General features: G+C 45.5%; 1 protein-coding gene across 3 annotated transcripts; it reads right to left on the minus strand.

Moving 5' to 3' along the window:
* Position 1: 1 nt before the first annotated feature.
* On the minus strand, positions 2–16,519 carry OPTN (optineurin). 3 transcript variants are annotated; one of them, XM_081022454.1, is made up of 14 exons: positions 16,367–16,519; positions 15,505–15,681; positions 14,132–14,334; positions 12,966–13,130; positions 12,437–12,513; positions 12,148–12,282; positions 10,528–10,609; positions 9,700–9,815; positions 9,399–9,551; positions 8,324–8,417; positions 7,456–7,614; positions 6,051–6,181; positions 5,781–5,830; positions 2–1,180 (listed from the first exon to the last, which is right to left on the minus strand). In XM_081022454.1, the coding sequence occupies exons 2-14, from the start codon at positions 15,668–15,670 to the stop codon at positions 1,056–1,058; spliced, it is 1,656 nt and encodes a 551-aa protein (XP_080878580.1). In that variant the 5' UTR covers positions 15,671–15,681; positions 16,367–16,519; the 3' UTR covers positions 2–1,055. The 3 variants fall into 3 exon arrangements, with proteins under 3 accessions (XP_080878580.1, XP_080878578.1, XP_080878579.1); XM_081022452.1 differs by having other exon boundaries at positions 5,757–5,830; positions 16,367–16,518; XM_081022453.1 differs by having other exon boundaries at positions 5,757–5,830; positions 15,505–15,672; positions 16,367–16,453.
* Between the last annotated feature and the right edge of the window lie 4,476 nt (positions 16,520–20,995).

The raw sequence follows: 20,995 nt of genomic DNA on the forward strand, positions 1-20,995 counted from the left end.
GTTTTGCAACGTAATTTTATTTTTGATGGATTGCTGTTAATTATGAGAACTAATTGAGTATCTCTTCTTCAAGCATAAAATTGCCTCTTTTTCAAAGTTAGGTGAATTAAAAAAAAACATTTATTTTTATATTAAACTGGGTTTATCAACATACCAACATGACAATGTTTTTAGGACCAATTAATCTTAGTCTATAGTTTAAAAGAGCAATTTTATCATTAAGGTGCCTTTGGAGGGACTACAGGATTTCCCCTTCAAGTATTCAATTACTAAAATACACTGTATTATTAAACCCACAATTTAGTTTCCCCCGAATAGAATTAAGTGAAACGGCAAATGACGTCAGATGCACTTTTGCCTCCTTGATATTTCCTAACACAGTTCTCAATTCCATTCCAAAGCTACACAGGCAATTGCCTTTATCCTCTTGAAAAGTGCTGGGCATGTGCTGCCTAGGGGCCAGACCAAGAACAGCCACATTTGAGCATGTAGCAAGCATGAGTTTTATAAATGGGACCTTCATAGCCTCTGAACTCAAGAACCAAGTTCTCTAGACCCATCTTTCTTCCCAACTGTAAGCACAGATATGTATAGGCAGAGAACATTGACTCTCATGAAGCACCTGAGCTCATGCAGGCAGACAAACAGCTGCATAGGCTCAGCTGCATTTACAGATGCCCAGAAGACTGCTAAAATGGGCACACACACATGTTCATGCACATACATAAATGCACATCCTTTCGATTCTCAAACAATAAAACTACCCAAAGGAGTTTATATTCTACCTCTTATAAATATTTTAGTTCAAATAATCATTATGATGTTGGCATCCTCAGCTTTAGCCAGCTTAGAAAAAAAGAGGCTAACTGGCTTTTTAAAGGGGGAAACCATTTCCCCCACAAGACATAAAATGAAAACCTAAAAATTCCTGTTGAAATAAATAGAAAAAAGACTATTAAATTTCAAAAATCAGGCTCTTTGCTAAGGAGTGTGAATTGACATATTCTGTTTAAAAAGTGCATTTCTCATCTCTTGAGAATTTTTGAGGCCAGTGCTTAGATGATACAGTCCATTACATGAATCTGAAGTGTGTCCATATCAGGAAGAATCATTCCACACTTCGGACAAGAATGTATTTGGACACTCCTTTGCTGCTGCTGCCAAACCCGATCTTCTGTTCCTGCAGAGACAAATTTCATTTTTGAGAATGAAAGGAAGAGATATAATATTAACAAACATCAAGATGGTCCGGTCCTCTTGTTGAAAAGTCAGTGTTGCTCATCTTTTTGCACTCGTGGGCACATAGGGAATTTTGAGAGAGCTGTGGGCACCAACCCCTCAGGTAACTTTTCTCCTCTCTCCCGCAAGTCACCTCCACAGAAAGAATGAGAGAACACACACACTCTGCTTTTTCCCACTGGGTCTCAGTAAAAGTCAGATCCAATAGAATTGAAATGGATCCTCTTGAACTTGCATGATTTTACATCATATCTTCCCCGCCAAAAAAACCAACCACAATAACAGTGACCTATGGCATGAGTCCTCATGATTCCACCCCCCCCCCCATGACAATAAAGCAACCAATAAATTGCAGAAGACATTTGTAGATAAATAAGCGGCCCAAGTGGGTTCACAGGCGGATTTCAAAGCCAATCCCCATGCCCATGGAGTTCTGGAGACAGTTCCTAAGAGAAAATGTGGGCCATCTAACAACTGCAGCTCCCTTAACAAACTACAGTTCCCAAGATCCTTGGGGGGGGGGAGGGAGCCCATAACTGCTTAGAGTTGTATGCTACTTTAAATGCATGGTGCAGATGGGACTCAAATGCTGTACCATACAAAAGTCCTTGCATATGTATTTTGAAGCCACACAGCCCAAGAGTAGATTTATCTCTTAAACTGGGCTTCCTTCAGATGTTTTGAGACTACAATTCCCATCATCCCTGACCACTGGTCCTGCTAGCTAGGGATCATGGGAGTTGTAGGCCAAAAACATCTGGAGGGCCGAGGTTAAGGAAGCCTGTCTTAAACTGTTGTGAGAGAACTGGACTTATGGGAATCTCAACAGTTATGCGACATGAGGAACTATTTTTTGGATGTGTCTACTAATCCACATGGTAGTCCTCTGACCTCCTGCAAGGAGCATAGTCAATGAGCAATTACAGTCTATCCACAGCTGCTGAAATAGATAGGTTTGCAATAAATAAGTTCTGATGGCAAAAATCTGAGAGTGGCATTCAATTAAGTTTTACTCAGAGGTTATCCACTGAAGTTAATGAACCTAAATAATTAATAAAATAATAATAAATATATTATATTATATTATATTATATTATATTATATTAATTATATTATATTATATTATATTATATTATATTATATTATATTATATTTATACCCCACCCATCTGGCTGGGTTTCCCCAGCCACTCTGGGTGGCTTCCAACAGAATATTAAAATACAATAGTCTATTAAACATTAAAAACTTCCCTAAACAAGGCTGCCTTCAGATGTCTTCTAAAAGTCTGGTAGTTTTTCCCCTCTTTGACATCTGATGGGAGGGCGTTCCACAGGGCGGGAGCCACTACCGAAAAGGCCCTCTGCCTGGTTCCCTGTAACTTGGCTTCTCGCAGTGAGGGAACCACCAGAAGGCCCTCAGCACTGGACCTCAGTGTCCGGTTAGAACAATGGGGGTGGAGACGTTCCTTCAGGTATACTGGACTGAGGCCGTTTAGGGCTTTAAAGGTCAGCACCAATTGAATTGTGCTCGGAAACGTACTGGGAGCCAATGCAGATCTCTCAGAACCGGTGTTATGTGGTCCCGGTGGCCACTCCCAGTCACCAGTCTAGCTGCTGCATTCTGGATTAATTGTAGTTTCCGGGTCACCTTCAAAGGTAGCCCCACGCAGAGCGCATTGCAGTAGTCCAAGCAGGAGATAACTAGAGCATGCACCACTCTGGTGAGACAGTCCGCGGGCAGGTAGGGTCTTAGCCTGAGTACCAGATGGAGCTAATAAACAGCTGCCCTGGACACAGAATTGACCTGCGCCTCCATGGACAGCTGTGAGTCCAAAATGACTCCCAGCCTGCGCACCTGGTCCTTCAGGGGCACAGTTACCCCATTCAGGACCAGGGAGTCCTGCACACCTGCCCGCCTCCTCTCCCCCCAAAACAGTACTTCTGTCTTGTCAGGAATCAACCTCAATCTGTTAGCCGCCATCCATCCTCTAACCACCTCCAGGCACTCACACAGGACCTTCACCGCCTTCACTGGTTCCGATTTGAAAGAGAGGTAGAGCTGGGTATCATCCACATACTGATGAACACCCAGCCCAAACCCCCTGATGATCTCTCCCAGCGGCTACATGTAGATGTTGAAAAGCATGGGGGAGAGGACAGAACCCTGAGGCACCCCACAAGTGAGAGCCCAGGGGTCTGAACACTCATCCTCCCCACCACTTTCTGAACACGGCCCAGGAGGAAGGAGCGGAACCACTGTATGACAGTGCCCCCAGCTCCCAGCCCCTCAAGACGGTCCAGAAGGATGTTATGGTCGATGGTGTCAAAAGCCACTGAAAGATCCAGCAGAACTAGGAAACAGCTCTCACCTTTGTCCCTAGCCCACGGGAGATCATCGACCAGTGTGACCAAGACAGTTTCAGTCCCATGATGAGGCCTGAATCCCGACTGGAAGGGATCCAAATGGTCCGCTTCTTCCAGGCATGCCTGGAGTTGTTCAGCAACCACCCGCTCAATCACCTTGTCCAAGAATGGAAGATTTGAGACTGGGCGATAGTTGGCCATATTGGCCGGGTCTAAAGATGTTTTTTTAAGAAGCGGTTTAATGACCGCCTCTTTCAGCGGGTCTGGGAAGGCTCCCTCACAGAGGGAAGCATTCACCACCCCGCAGATCCCATCGCCCAGCCCTTCCCGGCTCGCTTTTATAAGCCAGGATGGGCAAGGATCAAGGAGACAGGTGGTCAGTTTCACTCGTCCAAGCAGCCTGTCCACATCCTCGGAGGTAACAGATTGGAATTGATCCCATGTAACAAGACTAGACAGGACTCTAGCCCTCCCCTGCCCTGGTCCTGCTCCCACAGTGGAGTCTACCTTCTTCTGAATCTGAGCGACTTTATCTGCAAAAAACTTTGCAAAAGCATTGCAGGAGATCTTGGGTCCCTACCAGGCCCCGGTGACTCAGGTGGTTCCGACAGATTGCGAACCACCTGAAAAAAGTCTCCTGCTGCTGTTTTCTGCAGATGCAATACAGGCGGTGAAGGCCCAATACAGGCCCTCTTCGCCGTCGCCATTGCCACTTGGTAGGCTCGACATTGAGCTCTAGCCCGTGTGCGGTCTGATTCAGAATGAGTTTTCCGCCACCAGCGCTCTAGCCGTCTCAACGATTGTTTCATCGCCCTCAGCTCCGGGGAAAACCACGGGGCTGTCCAGGCTCCATGCAATCGGAGAGGGCGCTTCGGAGCCAAACAGTCAATAGCCCTGGCTAACTCCGCATTCCAGCGGGCCACCAGGGAATCAGCTGAAAGGCCATCAACTTGGGATAAAACATCCCCTACCACTCTCTGGAAGCCAACTGGATCCATTAAGCGGTGGGGCGGACCATCCAAATTGGTCCCACCTCCCTGCAGAGGGGAAGGGTCGCAGAGAAGTCCAGTTGCACCAGGAAGTGATCTGACCATGGCACTTCTTTCGTTTCGTTTTTACTTAGTGTCAGATCACCAACATCCATAAAGGTGAACACCAGGTCCAAGGCATGTCCGCGGCTATGGGTTGGGCCAGACTTATTCAGGGACAGCCCCATGGAGGCCATGCTTTCCACGAAGTCCCGAGCGGCCCCTTGTAAGGTCGTGTCGGCATGGATGTTAAAATCCTCTAGGACAACCAAACTAGGTGTCTCCAGGAGAACATCTGCCATGACCTGAAGCAGCTTGGGCAGGGAATCCTTGGTGCAGCGGGGAGGTCAGTACACCAAAAGGAATCCTGTACTGCCCCTATTGCCCAACTTCCAAAACATGTGCTCAGAGAACTGGGTCTTCCCAATAGGACACCTGGCGCAAGCTAATGACTTCCTAAAAATCACTGCACCCCCCCCCCCCCGTCCACAAGGCCTGGGTTGCTGTGCATAAGAGAAACCTGGTGGACAAGCAGCGGCAAGGACAGACCCATCTGCTTCATCCAACCAAGTCTCTGTTACACATGCCAGGTCAAGTCCTCCATTCACGATCAAGTCATGGATGGCAGTAGTCTTATGAATCCTTGACCTGGCATTGCACAGCAGCACCTTCAGGTCATGTGGGTATCCCTTGCTGATTCCAGTATCCGTCTGGTCAAGACCAGACCCAGAGGTAGGGATAGTCCTCAAATAACGACTAAACCTGCCTCCTCGGTAATGAAATGGTCTGGTCACAGTCCTTTATTTCAATGGGTCTACTACTTGGAGTAATCCCTGGAAAGGACCCTGATGTTGGGAAAGATTGAGGGCACAAGGGGAAGGGGATGACAGAGGACCGGATGGTTGGACAGTGTTCTTGAAGCTACTAACGTAAGTTTGACCAAACTGTGGGAGGCAGTGGAAGACAGGAGTGCCTGACGTGCTCTGGTCCAGGGGGTCACGAAGAGTAGGACACGACTAAACAACAACAACTTGGAGTAAAAGTTATTTGGATGCCACCCTGAGTTGGTCGTGTGAACCAAGAGCTGTGGTGTGGCAAGTTTCTCAGTTTGCCCTTTTAATTTTACCTCCTTGAGAAAAGTGAGACTGGCCTTGATCTGATGGGAGTCTGTGCCGAGTTTGCATTTCTGCCAGCATATTTCTAGAGAGAGAAAGAGAAAGAGATTGCTAATGCCATACCCTCATTTTCTATGGCTCCCCCCCCCCCCCCAAAATCAGCATGGCAGTGAAGAACTGAAAATGGAGAGAAAAGATGCAGCCCAATAAACTTATTTTTTTTAAAATAGTCTCACTGTTCTCTCCTCTCACAAAATATTGAAAACGTTACAGTAGCTAAACATTTCCTCTGATCCATTTCTCACCTTCCGAGATCTTCGTGGTCTTGCTTCTCTGTCAGCAAGTACGCTAGCTGGGCAGCCAATTGCTCCTTTTCCTCGTGGATCTTCTCCCGTGCTGCTCGTTCAGCGTGGAAGTCAGAACAATAGAGCTCCATCTAATCAGGGAACAAACAGGAATAAAGATCACAACGTGCTTTAAAAAGAGATAAATGAGTCAATCTGAGTTAATATGCTGCCCTAATCCTGATCCAAATCAAGGGTGGCTGTACTAGCTAAAGGATCCTGCCTCACCGAGCTTCCTCAGCCATCATCCGCCATGAACCACCATTGGCAGCAACAGCTGCAGGTGTGTTCTATGCTTATGATATTTTATTCTCTTGCTAGTTGTGCTGTTTTAAGTGTGCATTTTATATTTGACTTCCTCTAGTAATGTTTTCTCTTGAAATCTTTTAAGATAATATTTTAGTTTCTTGTTAATTATGTAGCCTTGAATGTATACTTGTCTGTCTTCAGTATTGTTTTATTCTGGATTGTTTTATTTGATCCTTTAATGTAGGTTGTAAACTGGTTTGAGATTTTTTTCTTAAAAAATAAAGCAGTATAGAAATGAAAATTAACAACAACCAAAAACTCGTTTCTTTGCACAATCAAGACTTCAGAATTTGGATTACAATCATAGCAGAAAGACTGAATAATCTTAGCACTAATAAGTTGGATTTATTAAAAAGCAGAAAATTGCAATCAACATCAAATGCCTAATTAACTGCATAAAAATATTACAGTCAAACCAAGAATAAGCAGTTATTTTCCCCAACGTGTAAAAAGCTTTTGACCGTGTAAAATGGTATTTCTTATATAATACTCTTGAATCATTGCCTTGATATGTATAATATAGGATCACAGTTTAAGAACTGGATTACTTTAATGTACTACAAACCCTCAAACAACAGTCTATGTAAATGGCTCACTCTCCTCCCAATTTAATTTACAAAGTAATTTACGAAGTGATATACGCCAAGGGTGTCCATCCTTATGTACTGAATTATTTCATTAAGTGGCACACACACATATGAGTTTATATTAGCATTTATTTATTTATTTAAGCTTATCTATATATCTAAAGTTTCTAAGATCAATTCTTGTCTGCCTGTTATAATAAATAAAACTTTTTAAAGAGGAAAAACTAACTAACTAAATAATAATAAATAATAATTTTATTATTTATACCCTGCCCATCTGGCTAGGTTTCCCCAGTCACTCTGGGCAGCTTACAAAATAAACGGATTATCTTCAATGTTAGTCATACTTAAGAGCAGACCCACTCAAATCAATGGGCTCAAGTATTTTAAGTCAATTGATTTCATTCTCTCTGCTTAAGAGTGGAGCAGGATTTCACCCAACCACCACATGACAGGTGTCCTTACCATACCTGAGCTCGGAGGATAGCCATGGTTTCCAGTTCTTCCTCCTGCCTGGCAATGGTCTGCTTCATTTCATCTATCTGGAACTGTTTGGCAGCTAGGGCTTCCTCTGCCATATCCAGTCTGTGAATGAGTTCCTCAGCTGTAGCCTTATTGAGCCTTTCAGCCTGCAGCAGGTTTAATCAGGGCGGGGAACACAGTGCAATCAGAAACATCTTATGGCTTCTGGTGGCCTGGCAGTCTAAACCCGCGAATGAGCTGCATCGCAGTGCAAGCAGCTGCTCCCAATGCAAAAATCAGGAGGGGAAAACACTGTGGTCACAGCTTGGTTATGTGGGGCTCTGCATCCAGTTCTACTTCCCCTGTTTGGAAAACAGTGTACTAAAGAATGGCTCCACCACTGTTGCTGGTGAAGGAGACCATGATCTCTCCTTAGGATGCCATCATCCTAAGTGCCGTCATCCCTCCCCATTTTCTTCTCCCATACCAATAAATGCTCTAAAGCATAAATGCACATGTCATAACCTACCTCTCCCACAGTTATCTTTTATCAATTGCACTTCTTCTTTAGTCTCCTTTATTTTTTCTCTTCTACACTACTTAAATCAGGGAAATCTTTATTAACACTGGGTTAAACCTCAGTAATGTTGCTATTTTTAGTCATTTTTGCTGTTGCATTTTATTGTTAAGAATGCAAATGGAAGAAAGCAGCTTGTGCAACACAGCTGGAACCATGCAGAGCAACTGGGAGATGTGGGCACCTCCTGCATGTTCTGACCCTATTGAACCCGAAGGAACTTTCACAAAGGGGGTGGAAATGCTGTTCATTCCACTTTCTTACATAGCACTGAGACTATTCTTTAGAGCAAGGCTTACCTCTTTGTCTTTTAGTTCTTCAACTGTCTGCTTTGCTTTGGTCAATTCAGGTACAAGCTTGCTATAAGCATCCTGCAATGTGTTAAATTTCTGTCTGTTGGAAGACAAGTAAGACAGATATGAAAATAAGCAATTTAGGAAGAAAGGCTTATTTGATGACTTTCTGCTTTGTTCACTTGTGTCCTTCAATGATTTCACAGTTCCTTAATAAAACAGAGATAATTTCTCGGTGTATTAAATTTCAACAACAAAATACACATAGACTGTGTGGCAGCCTGTTATGTACTGAGTTGAATAGGATCCAAACTGCAGCAGTCTGATTGGTCCTAGAACAATAGGATCCAAACTGCAGCAGTCTGATTGGTCCTAGAACAATAGGATTCAGAATGCAGCAGTCTGATTGGTCCTAGAACAATGCAGCAGTATGATTGGTTGGCAGGAACCACCCAATCATGCTCCAGATATAAGTGAATCCACAACCTGATTGGCTTACAGTAGAATTCCAGAATTAGCCAATCATGTGCAGCCCATTGTGTAAATAATGTATATAAAGCAGATACTTTGAGGGGACTTGCATTCATTCCTCCTCACCACTATGAGATGAATAAAGAGCATGAAATCACTTTGCGACTCTGAGTATATTTCACAGCCTTAGGACCCTTTCACATACTGCACTTCAACAAACTGGGGCTTGCCACAGAATGTACACCAGGACAGGGATCTACAGCAAATCCTCTGACAAGTGTATCATTTTATCATATTCACATTTTCTCTACATATATTGGGGGAGAGGGGAGAGACTGAATGTATACTTGTAAAATGCAATGAAAGAAGAGGCCTGTACCTTTTCTTCAAACAATGAATAACCAAGGTAGGGCAATTTCAGTTGGAAGCCTAATCAGCACCACAGGTTTCTCTAAAGAGAAGGATTTTTTTTGTTTTTGTCAGATTCTTCTTTGCAAGCTCAGTTTAGCTGATCAGCAGTGACAAACATGGAGGTGGAAATAGAAGGTGTGCATCGCAGCCACATTTTGAGCCTCACTTTCTCACCACCTGCTCCTGAGCCCATACTCACTGCTCTTCGTTTGCTCTGGCTTCCTCCAGCTTGATTTCTGACTGCATGCTCTCCACTTGAAGCTCCAGCTTCTTAATGGTGTACAGCAGCTGCTGCTTCTCATCCAGGTCTCCAGCACTTTCACCATGTTGCTGTCTCTCAAAAGCCTGGCACCTGGGAAGGAGATCGTGGGGAACTTCACCAAGGAGTGAATGGAGGGAGAGAAATGCTCTGCCAGAAACTGGCTGCACCCCTTGAGGGATGCTCTGCCTCAAGAAAATATAAAGGCCTGTTCTGATATGTAATTCAACAGCACTCTTACTTCTCTTGCAGCTTCTTCTGGATTATCTCAGCATCTTTTAATTTAGCATGTGTCTCCTGAAGTTCTTTGAACAGGGCAGACACTTGTAGGTTTAGAGTCTCTACTTCATCACCCACCTGCAAGAAACAGGCAAATCCACCTAAAAACACAGGTTGAGTCCATACACTTACTGCAGACTGAATTAACAATACAGCCCTGCTATTATGCTTCTAGTTTTTTGCATAATTAGTCAGAAAAGCATGTCACTAGTAGCAGATTTGAGTCTAAATATTCTGAATATACACATAAGAAAGAGCCTCTTGTCTGCAGCAGAGGCAGGACAGGCACAATAGCCATTTCCATAATGGGGCAAGCAGCTTCTGCAAAACCAATTTGCATTCCCAACTGTTTCTACCAAGCAAACAATTGCTTGAGGGAATATGAATCTCTTTGAGGAGGCCACACAGACCCTGAGCTGCAAGGCATCCACACCGACGCCCCTGACCTCCCTCATTTGGTGTCTGCATGGAAAAGGCCAAACATTGGTGAAATATAGGTGGTGTCACCTCCAGTTCAATGAGGCCGTGGAACTCTGCCTGTCAAGTTTCCCAGAGGCAAGTTTACAGCATCACCCAGAATGTGTGAGATATTCTGAGACCCAATGGTCCAGATCAGCATTTGCATTAGTGGGCAGCTGCGTGCAAATGAAGGCGTGAGAAACTTTTGAAAGTTCACTCTGCCCATTGGGTGACAAGCATTCTAGAGCCCATCCGTAGGAAGGACAAGTCTACCCAAAAGCTACCAAGAAGCATGTCTGGCATGGTGCATTAATAAATGAGCCACACTTACGCTTTCTGCTCTCTCTTTTACTTCCTCCTCTTCATGTTCCATCTGAGTGCCTTTCTCTGCAGTTTTATTTTCTAACAGAAGTCTGTGAAACACAAGAATCCAATCCCAATTTAAACATATGAGTATGTAAGTCATATTGCTATAGATTTGATGGGAAAGGTCATGAGAACAGGCGACAGTCAATGATATTTTCCAGAAGCCCTTCTCCACTCCTAAAGCAAGTGGGATTCATTGTGGAATCTGTTCACTGTCAACACAAGAATACAAGATTGCTGCATTTGGGGGAATGTGTAGGTAGCACAGGTCAAAACCACTCCAGCTACAGGGCATTCTCTCTTGCAGAGTAGAACAAACAGTTGCCAGTGAACTAAGAGCAATACAGTGGTACCTCTGGATGCGAATGGGATCTGTTCCGGAGCCCTGTTCGCATCCTGAAGCATCATTTTGAGCGTCTGCGCATGCGCAAGTGGTGGAACCTGGAAGTAACGGGCTCTGTTACTTCTGGGTTGCCGCGGAGCGTAACCTGAAAACACTCAACCTGAAGCACATTTAACCTGAGGTATGACTGTAATTGTTTTTTCATGCTACTAAAACATTTAAAAGGTTATATATTTATATATATATATATATATATATATATATATATATATATATAAAGATTGTAAGTAGTATAATGGGGGACGCGGGTGGCGCTGTGGTCCAAACCACTGAGCCTCTTGGGCTTGCTGATCAGAAGGTTGGCGGTTCAAATCCCTGCGACAGGGTGAGCTCCCGTCGCTCAGTCCCTGCTCCAGCCAACCTAGTTGTTCAAAAGCACAAAGTGCAAGTAGATAAATAGGTACCGCTCCGGCGGGAAGGTAAACAGCATTTCCGTGTGCTGCTCTGGTTTCGCCAGAAGCGGCTTAGTCATGCTGGCCACATGACCCGGAAAAACTGTCTGCGGACAAACGTTGGCTCCCTTGGCCAGTAAAGCGAGATGAGCGCCGCAACCCCAGAGCCATTCGCGACTGGACTTAACTGTCAGGGGTCCTTTACCTTTACCTTTTAAAGCAGTATAATGGTTAGAGTTTTGGAGTAGGACCTGGGAGACCAGGGTTCAAATCCCCACTCAGCCTTCATGAAACTCACTGGGTGACCTTGGGCCAGCCACTGCGTCTCAGCCTAACCTCCACAGGGTTGTTGTGGAGATTAAATGAGATGGGGGAGAACCATGTACACCCCACCTTGAGCTCCTTGGAGAAAAAGGCAGGATATAAATGCCATAAATATAAATATTAAAATCTCTAACACTTTAGATGCAACTTAGGTTATTAGGGGCTTACAAAAACAGCATTAATTGCCTTACAGTGTAGCTGAACAGATGACAGGGTCAACATGTGTGAAATGCTTAGGGGAAACACTCAGAAATACGATTTTAAGTTCAGGACTTAACAGCCTTGTTTGAGATCATATCTATACATCAAAACACTGAAAATGGATTGTATTCAACGTTAACAGTGCTTAGACCCATTGAAAATAATGGACATGACCACCTGAGGTCCATTAACTTCAATAGGTCTCCTCTGAGTATGACTAATGTTGGATTCAACCCAATAATTATAAACTATAGATGGTTGCCACCTTTCCTTCTGCTCCTGGAGCTCCTTTTCCAAGGCTTCTCTCTTCTGGGTCTCGCTCCTGAGGGAATGAAGAAGCTGGCTGACAGTCAACTCTTCGGTTTCCAACTTTTTTTTTGCTTCATCCAGAGATCTGCTCCTGTTTTGACAAAATAGAAGAGAGCAGAGCAGAGCAGTAGCTGGAGTGCTGCACTTCACTCTTCTTCTTTTAAACCCCTTTCTCTAACAGAAGACTAGGAAGGGTAGCACAAATCAAAATCTACCATTAGGAGCAGCCCAGGAATTCTACTTACACATAGGCAGCTGCATCCCTCGTTGTTTTGCCACGAAGGTCTTGAATTTCTTTCACACCTACGTTTAATTCTCCTTCCTGTGGAAAATTGGAAGGGGAGAACATGACAACTCTGAATCTGACACGTTGCAGTCATGTGATGCATTGCATTAATCTCCCTCTAACATCATCTAAGAAAATACACACGGAAGACACTAGGTCAATAATAATACGAACCAACAAAGCCCAATCTACAACTCAGTTAAGCCAGAGTGCTGAGATTTCTAGACAGCGGTGCTGTCAGGGTAGGACTTTTGATTAAAAGCTCAGGGCCCCTGTCAGCTGATGAGCGGGATTCTCCCCCCTCCAACATCACTGGGCTGACTTCCCACATTTTGAAATAATGAACATTACTACCAAAAGTCGGGGGGGGGGGCACACCATAAGACTATGAAGCCCAGAGATTACCCAACTGCACAACTGCTTCCAGACCAACCGACAGCACCTGCCATGCATTTTTTTCTCTGGGAGAAGGGACAGCTCTCGCTTACGTGCATCCTGATCTCCACAAATGAGTCATCAGTTCCAATGTTGAGTTTAAGCTGCAGCTCTGAAATGATGGCAACCAGATCGGCCTTCTCAGCCTGCAGCTTCACCACTTGCATCCTCAGCTGCTCTAGCTCCTGGGCCATCTCCTTTTTGGAAACCGTGCATCCCTAGGAGAAGCAGTTTAGACGGAGAGGGTTAGAGAAGCCAGGAGATACAGAAGGAGAGTGTGAAGCACGTGCCACATATTAACTAGGCCCTTTTAAAATGTGGTTCTTTTGGGGAGGGGGTTGTTATTGGGTTGTTGTTTTTCTTTTGATTATATATATAGTTGTTTTTCTTTTCATTATATATATATATTGTGGTTTTATATTTTGATTTTGTTCTGTGAGCTGCCCTGAGACCACCGGGTATAGGGCACTATATAAATGCAATAAATAATCATAACAAGAATAACTGGACATTGAGTTCATATAAGCCCAAGCTCTCTGCCCCTGCCGCCTTATTTATTTGTATTAAAATTTCTATTCCAGCCATCTAGTGCCTATGTGTTTATCTTCCCCTTTTATAATATTGCAGATTGTAAATCTTATTGTTTCATTCCTTTGATCTGTTTTAAACTTGGCATATACAGTTGTACCTTGGTTCTCAAATGCCTTGGTGCTCATACGTTTTGGCTCCTGAACACTGAAAACCCGGAAGTAAGTGTTCCAGTTTACGACTTTTTTTCAGAAGCTGAACGTCCGACGCAGCTTCCAGTTGAGTGCAGGAAGCTCCTGCAGCCAATTGGAAGCTGCGCCTTGGCTTCTGAATGTTTCAGAAGTCAAACAGACTTCCAGAACGGATTACGTTCAAGAACCAAGGTACAACTGTGTGTGTGTGTGTGTGTGTGTGTGTGTGTATAGATGTGTGTGTGTGTCTACACACACACACACACACACACACACACAAACCAAAACTGCAAGTCATTTCGAAGCATTTTATGTAGTTAGTGACAAATCAATGTAATAAAGAATATGAACTGCACTTACGACTGCAGCCTTGGACAGTTAGCTATTCACAGTCTCTGCTGTTGTTGTTGTTTGTCCGGCAATAAAAAAAAGTTTCTCTAGCTGTGCCAGTTTTTATAGCTGTGCCCCATGCATGCACACACGCTCATAGTTTTATTTACCTTTATGGACCCTTCCTCTCTCTCTTCCAGAGTCTGGAGTTGCTCTTTCAGGGCTTCATTCTCTACACATTTGGTTGCCAAGCACTGCCTGGCTTCCTTGAATTTAGTTTCATAGAACTCCCGCTCTTCTTTCAGCTTCTCTCTCCATGTGGAAAGCTCCTCAAAGCGATCCTTCATAGCTTGATTACGCTGCCTCATGGCTTCTGTTGGGACATGCCAAAATAGTGCATTAGCATGTATCAATATACTCCAGCTACTCTCCCTCCCCAAACCGGAACCTGGATATAGGCAAAATTCACTGAAGAGGGCAGGCCTCGCCCGAGACACTTTGCCACCTGAGGCAAAACACAAACGGGCTCCCCCTCTCCCCACCAGGGAAGCGGGAGAGGGTGAAGATCTACATCAGGAACAAGTGGGGAATGAAGCTCTACATCGGGATCTGCTGCCCCTGTGGATCCTGCCACCTGATGTGGTTACCTCACCACACCTAATGGGTGGGCCGGCCCTGGAAAGTTTCATGGATGAAACTGCACTTTTTGCAGTGCTGCCTGGCCCACTAGGGCGAAAGGGGCACTGCTCTGCCAACCTCAGACTGCCTTTGGCCAGCCCCATCTGCCTGCTTTCTTACTTACAACCTATCCAGGGGGTGGCACTGCCTGTCAGCTCCTACCTTGAGTCTCAGTGATGGCTTTGTAGAACTCAGCAGGTGGGGAGGACAACTGGAATTGGGAAAGAGAGTGCCTCTGAGCACTCACACAGTGCTATGCTAGTGAGTAACTACAGCTGACGGTCTTAGCATCAAGAACTAAGGGAACACAGACTTATAAGCCAAGACCCCTAGATCCTTTTCACATGTACAACTAGCAAGTCAAGTGTCCCCCATCTTCCTGCCTAAGTGTAGAACCTTACACCTGACCCTACTGAAATACATATTGTTAGTTTTGGCCCAGTTCTGCAACCCCGATTCTGTCTTCTGCAGCACTGGCTACCCCTCCCAGTTTGGTGTCATCTGCAAATCTAATGAGCACCCCCTCAATACCACCATCCAAGTCATTTATAAAGATGGGCTGTTTGTGAGGTGGGAAGAAAGCACATTGTTCAGGCCACCTTAAGTCCCAGATATATTAACATTCATACCATGCACCTCTCCAGTTATGCCACCACAGAAGCAGGCAGTCTCCACTGACTAGACCCAGATCTGCTTAGCTTCACCGAAGTAGCTGCCTCACGTACCTCCTGCCCCAAGCTGAGCACTCAGCACTCAGTCAGAGGGCAATTGGCTCAAGCAAGCCGAGCATTCAAGGCCAAACAAGTTTACCTCAAGGCCATCTCCGTGAAGCCATGTGGAAGTGCATGCAATGTCAATTGTTCACCTTTAAGCTCATTGTTCTCGGTTATGAGCTCTTTCATCTGCTGGACCATCTCCTCAACCGTGGATGTGCCAAGGGGGGCAGGCGGCACACTGGGATGCCCATTTTCCACCTCAGTCTTGCTACACCGCCCATTACCAGCGAGACAATTTAATGGCTTCTTGGACATTGCTACAGTTACTTTGCAGAGAAAGAAAAAATAGATAATTGTAATAATACACCTTCCATTGGGCTGTGGTTTATATACACGAGGAGTTATTTGGGCTATGAGATTTTGATGAATGAAAACATTGTACTAATTAGTACACATAGTTCTCCTCAGCCCTTCTGTAGACATTGGTCAGAACGAGGTTCAGAAGTTTCTGGACAGGTGTGCCAGGGGAGGGGGGCAGAGCAGGATCACACCCCACCAAGGCAGGCACTGGAGATTGGTGAGAAAGGGCTGCATACTGGGTGCTTTTTTGACTGCAGTTGGGAGCCCTGCTGGGCCCAGGCTTTGCAACTGCAGGGAAGAGTTCTCATTAACGTTGTACACCCAGCCACGGGAGAGGCACAGCCGGCAAGGGAGTGTGCCTCCGGGGGTGACGCTAACCACTGCTAGCAGCACCAAAGGGATCTCCCTGGGGCGCAAGCCGGGCGACAAGACCCCCCGCGGGGCTGCAGGAGGGGCCAAGGGAGGCGCTCTCTGTCTGGCGTTTCCTCCGGAGCCTTTTCTTCTCCGGAGGCTCTCCCGCATCGGCGCCCCCCCCCCGCCCGCCCTCCCGGCCCGCTCCCCTCGCGCCCCGTCTCCCCGCCCTGGGCCGGGGGCTCCCGCGCGCCTCTCCCCGCCCGCGCCGCCACAGCCTCGGCCCCGGGGCCCCCTCACCAGGCCGCGGCCCCGCAGCTCCTCTGGCCCGAGCTCCGCAGCTGGCGGCCCGCCTCCTCCTATTCCTCGGGCGGCGACGCGGAAGGGGCGGCGGGAGGCCGGCCTTGCCCCTCGGGCCGGTCAGCTGACGGAAGCGGCGGCTCCTCGCTCCGGCCGGGCCTTTCTCCTCCGCGCCCCGAGGGCGGCTCCGTTTCCAGGCCCCGCGCCGGGGCTCCGGGCCGCGATCTCCCTTCGCCCGGAACTGGCCGCCTTTTGCCTGCCAAGCGCGGCCCCTCGGCGCCCGCTCTCCATTCCTAGCTCTCGACTGAGGGGGAGTCGGGCTGTTTAAAGCCCGTTTCGTTCTCCCAAAGAATCCGGGGAAGGCTTTTTAAAAATGTTTAATGCTTTATTATGTGTTTCTGCATGTTGGCATCCGCCCAGAGTGGCTGGAGCAGCCAAGTCCGAGGGAGGAGGATTCTGGCCTCCGGGGGAGCAGGGCTGCACCTTGAGGGCCTTGGAAGGAAGGTGGGCTACAAATGCGTATAATAAACGGGCAGAGGGGCCCTCTAATTTGAGCACTCTGCAAAGCAATATGCACCGCTTCCCCTTCTGGTACCCTTCAGCCAAGACAGCCTCTGATGATGCCCAGAGCTGGGGGGAGATGAGACAAAGTTGTTGTTTAGTCCTGCCAGACTCTTCATGACCCCAACTAAGCCTATTTGGTCTCTCTTGTTAGGGGTCCTGCCTTCCTTCAAGCCTTTGCAATGCAAAACTCTCTGTTTTCCTCTTGAGGTTATGCAGCCATTTCTCTGGTGGCTTCTGCAATTTCAGCAGGCATCGCTCCATTGTCAAGCCTACATTTTAAACAGTAAAAACATGCTGTTAAAAAAGAAATCAGAAACTAATTTTGTGGCAAGTGCTTCATCCAGCCTCATGCCACATGCAGCCCCAGCTGCCTTATACTTGGGCAGACTTAGCTCTGCATCTGTGTTGGCCTCCACCAGCCGTGTTTTGGACCACAACGCCCATCCGTCTCGGCCGCTAGTCCATAAGACTGGAGGGCAGCAGGTTGGTGAAGGCAGAGCTGTGTGATTATTAGCTCTTCTTCTATTAAAATGGAACAATCTGTTAGGAATCGTATAACATGGAGGATGTTTCCTTGCTGCAAACTGAATGTCATCCAGCTTACACAGTTCCTTCCAGCTCTGCAGTGCTATGATTCTTTGTTTGAGACAGGGAGCTGTCACACACTTTTTGGGAGTCTTTACTTAAGGCCATTATTTATCTCAGCTGCAGTCTTCCTTTGCTACTTCTAGTTTTTGGTCCAGTGCCATGACCTCTAATCGTCAACATCAGTGCTGCAGTAAATTGCAAATTAGTTTTAACAATTTCTGAGAAATGCATTGCTTTTCTAGCAGCCTATATAAAGAGCAGATAGGGAACTGCAGAGAAACGGGCACAGTTAAATATCTTTGCCTTCTTGTCAAGATAAGAGTATGCTATGCATTCAGACTGTCTGAGCTTTTCTCCCAAGCAGCAGGGAACTTAAAGCACCATGAAGAGCTGACCCTTCCAAATTTAAGTATAATTTTGAAAGTTGGGTGCTTTTCCCAGCAGTATCACAGAATGAATGTCACCACATCATATGGAGTGGTGGCATAATTAATGCATTTTTAAAAATCATTGTCAACTGCTGTTCAGCTAGTGGAATGAGCTAGGACCTATTATTTGGTTTTTAAAGGACAAGTCTAAATGTTAGGAATTTTTTTTAAAAAAGATATATCTGTTCATTGACCATGGGGAAGGACCATAGCTCAGAATCCCAAGACTGGCATAAGTACAAAAACACTTTAGGGGGCAGAATCTGGGAGTGGGGACAGGACTCAACAACAGCTTGGTGATGACTGAGCATGCTCAGTGCTAATGGAATGCTGAATGAATGTTGGGGATGGCAATAAGCCACAAGGAAGAGGAAAAAGACTGGAGAAAGGTATGGTTCTTGGGCCAGAATCTTGAATAGGGTCACTTCCAAACTAGCCTGTTTATTGAGGATTCATCCTGATATATTTACACAAAGTTTGTGGGAAGGTTCAAAAATGTTGGCTGTTCATTGAGCATTCCTTCCTAATAATTTGTTACTCTACTTTAAACTGCAATCTCAATTTGCCAAGATGTGATTGAATCCCACCTGCCAAATAACACCAGTCTGGAAATGCCTGATGAGCACTTCAGCTGCAGCATTTTCCTGCAGGGCACTGTGCTTTCCCATTTATTTTTGCCTAGAAGAATAGACACTGTACTCTGTTTGCTTACATCACTGCAGGAGAGGCTCTTGTAAAATAAAGGAATACAGCAGTTGCTGTTGATTGTATGTACATTAGCCAGTGATCCTTATTGAGCTGATAACTACACAAATTTTAACTTCTTTTTTTAAAAAAGAAATCATCAGCAGAGTGTTGGAGGCTATGTCTCAACATTCAGGCAGTACATGAAGGCTGCCAATGAGCATCCAGTTTGTTTGCAAATGACCCATTTCATTTGTCTTCAAGTGGTAAGGCAAATTAGTATTCTGTGAAAATAAGGAAAACGAAGGGAGGGCCAATTAGCTTGTGTGCAGAAGGTAGCAGACTCCATCCCAGGAATAGCATCATATGCAAAATATTTCAATTATCATGACAATTAAAGAACTTCAAGTCATGTTTGCATGTGTCCAGCAGATGGCACTGATAATCTAGCTAGATCAAGCAGGCAGGTTGGATTACACAGGTTGGAATACAGTCATACCTCGGGATAAATACGCTTCAGGTTGAGCGCTTTCGGGTTGTGCTCCGTGGCGACCCGGAAGTAATGGAGCGCGTTACTTCCAGGTTTCGCTGCTTGCCCATGCGCAGACGCTCAAAATGACATCACGTGCATGTGCGGGAGCGGCGAAACGAGGCACATGCGGACGCGCTGTTGTGTCTTACGTTCTGTTCGGGATGCGAACGGGGCTCTGGAACGGATCCCGTTCACATCCTGTGGTACCACTGTATTGAATGTACAGTGGTACCTTGGTTTACGAACTTAATCCATTCCGGAAGTCCGTTCTTAAACCAAAGTGTTCTTAAACCAAGGTGTCCTTTCCCATAGCAGTGGGGGAGTCAATTTACAAATGGAACACACTCAACAGGAAGCAAAACTTTCTTATTCCAAGGCAAAATTCACAAACCAAATCACCTACTTCTGGGTTTGCAGTGTTCTTAATCCAAGTTGTTCATAAACTAAGCTGTTCTTAAACCAAGGTACCACTTTATCAAGATGACTTGTTCAAGGCTGTTCAAAACGTTTGGAGGGCACCAGACTGGCAAAGGCTGCAATAGACAATATAGATCAGCTGGAGCAGTTGCCATCATTAAGTTAATATACTTTATGTGTGTTGGTCCCAGCAGAATTTCCCAGCCAAATCTACAGTTTGCTCTATTAGATACAGTATGTAATGCCCTTCCAGGTTCTCCCTAATGGGGCAAATTCAATGGGAAAACTGTTCTCTAGATCTCATCTGAACTGCCCACTTCCATGGCTGCTATTTCTGAACATTCAAAGAAATGATCTTAGCACAGATCTCAGTTTTCTGTTAAGGCCCTTGGATGTGTGAAAATTCTCTAAATTGAACAGTCCAAGCTAAGGAACAAACAACCCATATAGTGAGAGGTATGTGACAGGCTAGACTGTAATCTAAACAGCAGCAACAACTTTAAAACCGAAGCTTATGAGGAACTGTTGAGAGAATTTGATATGTTTAGCCTGGCAAACAGGAAACAGAGGAGATATGATAGCCATCATCAAATATCTCAAGCGCTGTCACGTGGAGGATGGAGCAAGCTAGTTTTCTCCTGCTCTGGAAGGTAGGATTTGAACCAATGGCTTCAAGTTGCAGGAAGGGAGATTCCGACTAGACATATGAAAAAAACTTTCTGACAGACCTGTTCCTCAGTGGAACAGTCTCCCTCGGGAGGTGGTGGACTCTCCTTCCTTGGAGGTGTTTAAGCAGAGATTGGATGGCGATCTGTCATGGATGATCTAGATGAGATTCCTAAATTGCAGGGGGTTGGACTAGATGACCCTTGGGGTTCCCTCCATCTCTACAGCTTTACAATTCTCCAATTCTAAAACATCTAATTGGTGAGACTCTGGCTTTGATCAGAGCAGTGGTGCTGAAGGAGAGGGCATTCTGCATTCTTTCCCACTTTCTAAGGTTACTTCCACCCTAAGCTGCTTTTATTAAGCCTGTTGGGCAGGAAATACATGTATGATATGTACCCTAATGGAGCTAATAGCCAGAGAGAGAGAGAAGGGGTCAGTTTAAATTAAGGGGGAAAAGATTCAATCTTCCCCCCCACAGCACAGCAGCTCCAATTAAAATCATCCCCCCTCCTCACTGACCCAGTGGTGCTTTAAAGTAAATCAAAACAACAACATAATGGGCATCTGATCACAGTTCTGTGTTGCGTGTTGTTTGACCCTCTCAGATACACGCTTAAGAATAAATAAATATAGGAGAAATGGTTTGATGTTTGAAAGCAGGACTCAGTAAAACTAACACGCAGGTTAAGCGAAGAAGACGAAAGAGCAAAGGCCGCTTTAGAGTCGCAGAGCTGCTTTGTCAGTTGC

This window comes from Podarcis pityusensis (assembly GCF_964106645.2).
Source record: "Podarcis pityusensis genome assembly, chromosome: 10".
NCBI classification, from domain to species: domain Eukaryota; kingdom Metazoa; phylum Chordata; class Lepidosauria; order Squamata; family Lacertidae; genus Podarcis; species Podarcis pityusensis.

Bases quoted from the DNA above. Each gene is read 5' to 3' on its own strand.
- OPTN (XM_081022452.1), bottom strand. From the start codon at position 15,670: ATGTCCAAGAAGCCATTAAATTGTCTCGCTGGTAATGGGCGGTGTAGC. The intron at 12,283-12,436 runs GTAAGTAGAATT...TTGTCAAAACAG, and splicing joins AGGGATGCAGCTGCCTATGT to GAGCAGATCTCTGGATGAAG. The intron at 9,552-9,699 runs GTAAGAGTGCTG...TCTCCTTCCCAG, and splicing joins CAGAAGAAGCTGCAAGAGAA to GTGCCAGGCTTTTGAGAGAC.